The following is an 8,208-nucleotide window of genomic DNA, read 5'->3' on the forward strand; positions in this document are numbered from 1 at the left end:
AGATAATGCAAAACAAATAGATCAACAGATAGATCATCAAGCATACAGGGAACTCCAGTCCACTAATGCAGTTAGTCTGCAGGAATGGGGGAAAAAAAGAAAAAAGATTATAAGTATCAATAAATAAAGAATGCTAAAATGGTAAAGGAGTGAATTAAGACACCAAATAAGTCCAATTAAATAAAAACAATAATGAGTCAATGTAAATGCACAAATGAACAGAACGCCTGAGACACAGAATAACATATAATAAGATATACAATAGTAAATCCACAGTAATAAACAACAGTAACGATGCCAGAGACAACAAACAATATGCTAATTACAAACATACACACATAGACATACACATACATGTACATGGCCCATGGTACTAAATAGAAAAGGTTATGTGAAATGAAATGAGGTCAAGGAAAGACTAAAGGTTGGGTTTACTTTTGCCTCTGGATGATCTTGATAGCTTTAGACCAGTTGATCAAAGTATCAGCTCTAGCCCTGTTAAAATAAACATCTGCAACTATAACTAGATATATATTGCTATAACTAGAACAATATATCTGGATTATACCCAATAAGTTATAGTGCAGAGCAGCTGGGGAGGGCTTTATTATTGATAGTTCCAAAAATCTTATTGATATATTCCCAAAAAGCTTTCATAGAGTGGAATAATACCAGGACATATATTAGTAGTATAGTATTAGTAGTCTCCTCTGACAAGTCATTGTCAACCAGTTTTCATCTACATCTATGCTCTGGCATACAGTAATATTTGTGCACAAACTTAGAGTGAATTATCTGATAAGTGAGATTTTTAGATGACAAACAAATGGTGCCCAGACTGTCTCTCAATCAGTCAAGGTTGAGAGACTCAAAACTTTTTGTTACTGGGAGTGGTTGGCTGTCACAAGAGGAAAGTTTGTTATAAACCAAAGCTATCAGTTTAGTCTGGGTATTAATTACTGCTACCAAGTTGGAGTAGGAGTACATCCCATGGTAATCTTCCTTGCCATCTCCTGGCCCCTTCCACCAACATACCTTCCTGCCATCACCTGTTTCCTACCTCCACTTTTTTCTGCTAGCCATCCCACTCCAACACTTTCTGACTGATGGTTGAATGAATGTTGTATTTGTATATACAATAAAAACACACAGACGCTTCATCAGGAGAATCAAACAGGAGGGTGTCTTGGACGTGGGAGACCTTCAACTTTGCACTGTGAAGCAGGAAGTTCTGCACACCCTTTTTTATAGTTCTTTCATGATGAGTGAAAGGCCATTCTGTGTCCTGAGGTGTGTAGGGAATAATCAGGCGAACAGCAGAAGCTCATGACTCCCATCGGCAAAAGATGCATTCAGTACGACCTTCCTACCAGTCTTGGATTGTTATCACCGGTTGTTGGACTTGGTGTAAATCCTGTGGGCCCGTAGGGAGCCACATAGGGAGTTGGCACTGGAGAAAACCAATTGTGTCACTACCCTCCTGTCTTCAGGGAGAAAGATTAATCTAAGATTAGATCTGCGTGTATAATCCTGGATCCTTGGATCTTCTCTTTGTTTAGTTGAGTGACCTCACACTATGCACACAGGTCAGACTGAATGATATTGGTTCTTTCTGAGAGTGAGCAAATCAGATCCAAAAGAACTTGCTCTCTGGAGACAGTCATCTTTAAACTCCTCATGTCTGTTTGGATTGCGATGACAGCAACCCTCTTGACACTTACATCTTGCCAGATATCAGACACTCCTTTAAGTCAGCAATCGCCTGGGATATATTTGTCAGATGAGACGTTACGGAGATTTCCTCAGGACCAGCAAACGCTTTACATACCAACAGCTGCGCATGTTCTTGGGTTGTGTGATATTGGCGTGTTCTGATTCGGATAGTGAGGACTTTGATTTCTCTATTGTCTGAACCTGAAGAAGAAGAGGGCAATGCAGGCTCCAGTGTTTCCCTTATAATTGTACAAGCCTGGCAGACAGGACAATGAGAACCCTGGCCAGGCCAAAAAATATACATTTTAATGCCAAAAATAACATCAAATGTCTCTTTATTCAAGATCAACAGTATTTGGGAGACTCTGTGTCGCACTGTTTCGAAACGTGAGTCAACTTCCGTGTCGTTGCCTAGGAAACTCTTGGTAGCGTTGCTCCTTTAAGGAATTGGGCAGCGCATAGTGAGTATGTGGTCGAGAGGCTGCAACTACTGTCAAAAGAGTTTCTGCCAAAAATAAGCACCCAAAACACACAGAGACATGAGAGCAGCTACATGAGATTACTGCAGAGAGCAGGAGGGAGGACAGCCCTCTGTCTCCACTACTCTGTGCTCAGGCTCTGCTGCAGACTGTCGCAGAGCAGAACGTGTCTGTCGTCCAACTAAGTATTGATGGCATTCTTAATTTGAAGAACAAGACTGCTGAAATGTGGAAACAAAGTAACCCTAACCTTGGGGAACCAATGGGCTCCATCAAGTCAAAGGTTCCTGCCTCAGTGAGCAGAGGTTTTTCTGCATAGTTACAGAGATATTTCTTTTGAGTACAAATTCCATTCTCTTTACATTTCTGGTTTCATACTTTCAAACCCATGTAGTTCAATGCTGTACTGTTATTACACACCACATACAACATAATTCTAACATCAAAAACCCAGCAACTATTGAATAAGAAATGATTTTGTTACTTGGCACCATAAATGGATGACATATCCTTGTGTGTTCAGGGTCAAGATATGTTACACGTCATCAGGTTAAGTAACCTTTGATTAACTGTGCTTTCGCAGTCATTCATACTAAGAAATGCTTATTAATTAGTTTTCTTGAAAGGCCCATTCTTACATGTGATGTGGCAAAATCACAGATGAGAATTATGTTGACTATTTAGCTACACTCTCATTCATAATCCCTCATAAGATATGCAAACTGGTATATGTAAACTTCATACCAAGTGACTGGCTGAAGCAGACCCCTGACTGATGATTTTATATAACTAGTAGCTGAATTATTTAATGATATAGCATTGGATAGTGCTATTTGTAAGTCACTCACACAGGTTATATGCTCTTGTTTAGGGTCTTTAATGTGATCTAATTGTCACAAGAAAAAATGCCATAAGGAACCAATTTTATAGCATCCGTGGTTTAAATTATTTTTTTATGGCAGCTACTGTGACAGATTGAATGGATTCGCTAATTTGTGCTGTAAAAGAAAAATCAATACTGCTGCTGCTCTAAGTGTGGCAACACGCTTTAATCTGAAGCTGAAAACACAAAAGACAAACTAGCACAACTATTACATTACTAAGACTTCTACGATTATTTATTGCTATTGCTAATACCTGTTTGGATTACTGGTGTTGTTATCTTTATTTTGAAACTACAAAAATTAGCTGTCCTGGAGTCTTGATTTCACACACAATGGGTAGTAGAAACGATCACAATATTTTTCGCAGGTGTGACGATATTTACTGAATAGCTCAACTATCTAGCCTAGCTCAACAATCTATGAAAAAGTAGGGGAAATAGACAACAAATGCGAAAAACAACTGAACTGTATTTATGAATATGATTTTGTGGGATGTCCTTCACCTGTCCTAGTAATGTCTTTGTACTCCCGGCTGTGACGGTATGAATTCTTTCTGACTGTTAAAAGCAACATAACAATGCAGTTTGTCTAACCTTAGATTCCAGTCATTAAACTGCCAATCAGCTAGAGCCTCCTTTCCAGCACCTTGAAATAAGCTTTTCCTGGGAGGCACAGTAGTGTGGTCCCCCAATGGTTAGATCACACCCTCTGGTCCCCTTTTTTTAAAAATGGAAACCACTACCCAGGTCTGCCAGTCCATAGGCACTGTCCTCAATCTCCATGCGACACTGAAGAGACATGCCAGCCATGACAGCCCTGCAATGTCCAGACCCTCTTTGAGGCCAAATGTAAGTCAAATGTAAGTTCTTTTTCATGGCTTCCCCTATCCCCCTCCAAAACAGGTTTTTGCTTCAGCAACCACCTGAGCTGCTGCCGTTTTGGCCCTTTGGTACCCATCTGCTGCTCCAGGAGACTCCTGGGTCAACCAGACCAGAAAGTCCTCCTTCAGCTTGATGACGTCTTTCACTGCTGGTGTACAACAGCAGGTATCGGGTTGCTGCCCAAACAGGTACAGATGACCTTCCAGCTACCACTGAGGTCTTCCCTGGGATGCAGGACTCTGCTCCTGCCTTTACCTGAGTGTCCAAGACATACAACTGCAGATCTGATGATGAAAGTACAAAATGTATCATCAGTCTTAAACCTAAAGGCTTTTTCACAAAAGTTGTGTGATTAATAAACAACATGAAAATGTGAAATACTTGCAGTGTGAATAAACGTTTTGCATAACAACTACTCACACCATCAGCAATACAAATCCTGGCTCCATGGGAAGAAATCATCAGTATTTGTATTTATAAATACATGATGATGAGTCACATGAGGATGCATGAATCAATATATTAATTCTTTGGTTTTATTCATTTGCCCAGTGAGCATACCTGTCTGCCTCCAGTGAAACAGAGAAACCCACAAACAGCCTGGGAGCTGATCAGTCATTGTAGATGTGGTAAATAACACATTCAGCGGGATAGTCAACCCCCCACATACGCCTTCACAATATACAGGTCTTTGTGCTGATGATAATCTGTGAATGCTTGATACTTTCATTCACAGTGTGAAAACTGGGAAAAATCCACCTTGTTACAAAAAAGTTGTATTGCTTCGTTACGATACACATTCTCTGTGAAAGTACTGATGAGACAGCTTTGAAAAATGTTGACATGCAATTTAATCACAAAAAAACCCCAAAAAACATTGGCAAACATTTAGAAAAACTAGATAGATGATATTCTTGCTGATAATCTTATTTGCTTACGTAGGTCATATAGAGGCATTAGAGCCATCATGAGTTCTTAACCAATTAAAAGTTTTTAATCATTTGGAAAATAGCTGTGTCTCAGTCATTGCAATTAAAAATAACATTTTCAAGAATATAATAAAGCTAAGTATTTGGATGATGTTGGTGTAATTTCTTGGCTGTCATCAGAAATTGCTAAAAGTCAGACATTACTGTATTGTAGGTGTCAGGTAATGAGGTTTTTTTTGCTTCCCATAAGGACATAAGCATATATACAGTCATCATGTCTTACATTATGTCTTCTTGACATTTGACAGATGACATTTCCTAATGATTTCTGCCATAACAATCAGCAATTTAATCATGCAACTAGAAAAAGCGAGGAAAAAGGATGAAAAATGTCACTTAATTCATAACCACCCTGAGGGTTTTCACAACCCTACACCTTTTCCTCCTCCTTATAGCCTGCAAGTCTACAGGAATTGTGCCCCAATTATGTCCAAAAGTGTCCGCATTATTTTGGCACCATAGGTGCTTGTTCGGAATGGGTCGATTACTTATTATTTCTTGAAAGCAACGTATGTATCAATTGACTGATGTATCAATTAAAATTACAAGGAATTAATAAATTAAATGTTTTAAATCCAAACAGAAACTTCACCAGTAAGACTTTGAGGTTGAACCGTAGAAGCAATATTCAGCCTTCCATTGGTTAATTCTGCTGTCAATCAAATAGGCTATGCTTGGACAGTTTGACTTCCTTTTTTTTCTCCTGTGTATACTCGTTCTTCTCTCCTGGGAAATTGAGCAATTCAGAGCCCAGAAGCTCCACCCCACTGTGATATCAAAGCCTGCCTGTGATGTGAAGGTATTTTATACTTTTTCAATATAGTCCCCAAATAGATGTAATCCCACCTTCAACCATAATGTGGAGTACAATGACAGAGTGGTGCTGTCTCTATTTCTCCTTGTTGACTCCATGTGCAGAAGAAGAAGCGGAAGCAATGTTGTATATGAGGTAGTTTCATACAGTATTTCTGAACTTGCTGGACACAACCTGCACTAAGTCTTGAATGTACATGGCAAGTTTCACCATGATGCACAGGCCTCCATATTTTTTTTTTTAAATATTGGCGGCTGCCTTTAAACCCACAACATTTAGATACATATGCTTACATCTTGAAATAACATAAACATTTCACCACTAATGATGATCAGTGAGAAAGAATGACAAGTGGTGTGTGATTAAAGGGACAGTTGAAGCAGTAAGTAGGATTACCATGATGTTTTTTCCCTGCAGACAAATGTGTACATGGACAGTAAATAGCCCTTCAGCTTTAAATTCAATGGCATGTAAACATACTCCAAAGACACATAGACACTCACACATCAATCACAAATGTGGTATATGTAGTGAGAATGTTTTTAGCTATTGTGGTGGCTGCAGTATTCTACATGACACTCAATACTATTCAGGTGTGGACAGACAGGGGGATTGTTTAATGCTAATTTTCAGAGGACATCAAGTTGAAGTGGTTTGCATGAGGATTTTGATAGAAAGCTGTAATCGCCCGAGGCAACACCATCGGATTACCTCCTTTTGAAAAGCAATTTATGAAGTGGATGAGTGCCCAGGTCAAAGCCACATGAGGCACCTTCCTTTGGCATGTACTGCTCATCACCACTGCAAATCAAAGGAGAGAGAGAAGTGCCCACAAGGTCGTCTGGACGTCAATATTTCTAACCAGAGACTAATTAGGAATATCCGAAATGTGTTGTTTATTGTATGTCATGAGATAATAAGAGATAATTAGAGATAATTTATTCTAATTGGATGTTAATGGAGCTCATAGGTGCCACCTTCACACCTGTACCCACAACAGAGCAGTTAACTTACAATAAAAAGCCTTGTTACGTATACCAAGCTGCATACAGATGACACTGACCCAAATGTGCTCTGGCTCTGATTACTCTGTTCCCATGAGGTTTCGTTTTTGACTCTCTAACCAGGAGAGGAGGCATATAACTAAAGAAGACTTGATAGATTGAGTGGGTGAACTGTGATCTTTAACATTTTGACAAGAAGAGAACCTAATATAATTAAATGTTTTTCAGGAATCTGTGAAAATATATTTCATACCAAATATCAAAAAGTTTCAGGAAAAAAAAAACACCCAAGGTTTTAAAAAGGTAACACCCACTGGTTTAACAAATTCTACAAATACAAACTAAATTAACTACTACTTAAAGGAGTCACTGGTTTTCGACAAACATTTTAATCGTACCAATTAAAGGGGATTACAAACTGGCACAAATGCTTTTTAGTTAGAGAAATACAATCAATGAACCATCTTTTTGCAGCTTTTATCGGTAAAACAGACATTTCAATAGATCAACTATACCATGAGCTTCTTGTTTTTTGAAAATTAGATTTAGCAAGGTTTTTTTACAGCACTAAATGATTGAATTAATGGGCAGTTTCCTTCGGCTTTAGTTATAATGGGCATGCTGTCTGTTTTTTTTTAATACACATCCAACATGTGTGCATTAAAAAAGCAGGAAAGCCACTTTAAGAAAGTGATCCACAATCCAGTGTTAAAAAAAAGACAATGAATGAGTTTATGAGTGGATTGTGACAGAATTGAAGAGAACAGTAACTATGACTCAGTGGATATATAGCAAGGGTCAAATGTAATTTCTCTTCACATTTAATAGATAGCACGTTGGATTTTTGGAGTGCAGGTTAAATGAATTCTGATTGCACTTCACTGACCGGCAGACAAATGCCCCCATCTGCGGTTCAGGTGAATACGTACATCCTTCAGAATAAATCAGTAGAAATGATATGCTGCTGCCAGTCAGTGAGAGCTCTTCACAAGCACCTGGAGAATGTGTTTTGTGGCCTCCCCGTCACTTAAAGTTGATGCCTCTTCTTCAGCCCATTCACCTCTCATCTCAGTGTGATGGCTTTGAATTTCAGACGGATCAGTTGTGCTGGAACTTGATGCTGACTGATGTTGATAGAGGCAACATAATCATGACAAAAGAGTCTTATTTGGTAGGGAATGACATTTAATTCTCTTTTATAAGACCTGAGTGCAGATTTCATGTAAAATGTCATCACAGAAAGGTTTTTGCTGCCTTATCAACATTAGATGACACTTCATTAAATAGATTAAATAGGAATAATCTTCTCAAATCACTTTTCAGTAATTTGCTACAGTAGTGTCTATACTGTTTTGTATTTTTAGCTATAATTGATTCAGGGCTGCTTTTAATTTACACTTCTCACCTGATGAGTCCCCTGTGGTTTCTCAACAGTCTGTAAAAC

At 38.6% G+C, this 8,208-nt stretch overlaps 2 protein-coding genes across 2 annotated transcripts in view; one reads left to right on the forward strand and one right to left on the reverse strand.

The window, feature by feature from the left end:
• LOC128357660 (immunoglobulin-like and fibronectin type III domain-containing protein 1) overlaps positions 1-3,885 on the reverse strand; it is a 44,477-nt gene extending 40,592 nt beyond the window's left edge. The window contains exon 1 of the mRNA XM_053318030.1: positions 3,819-3,885. Within this exon, the coding sequence (XP_053174005.1) occupies positions 3,819-3,885 (67 nt within the window). The remainder of the gene's footprint in view (positions 1-3,818) is intronic.
• Positions 1-7,051, forward strand: part of LOC128357989 (serine/threonine-protein phosphatase 4 regulatory subunit 2-like) — a 149,332-nt gene extending 142,281 nt beyond the window's left edge. The window contains exon 10 of the mRNA XM_053318440.1: positions 7,038-7,051. The gene's annotated coding sequence lies outside the window, so the exon portion shown is untranslated. The remainder of the gene's footprint in view (positions 1-7,037) is intronic.
• Positions 7,052-8,208: the final 1,157 nt, after the last annotated feature.

Source organism: Scomber japonicus, chromosome 4, assembly GCF_027409825.1.
Source record: "Scomber japonicus isolate fScoJap1 chromosome 4, fScoJap1.pri, whole genome shotgun sequence".
In the NCBI taxonomy this organism is placed as follows: Eukaryota; Metazoa; Chordata; class Actinopteri; order Scombriformes; family Scombridae; genus Scomber; species Scomber japonicus.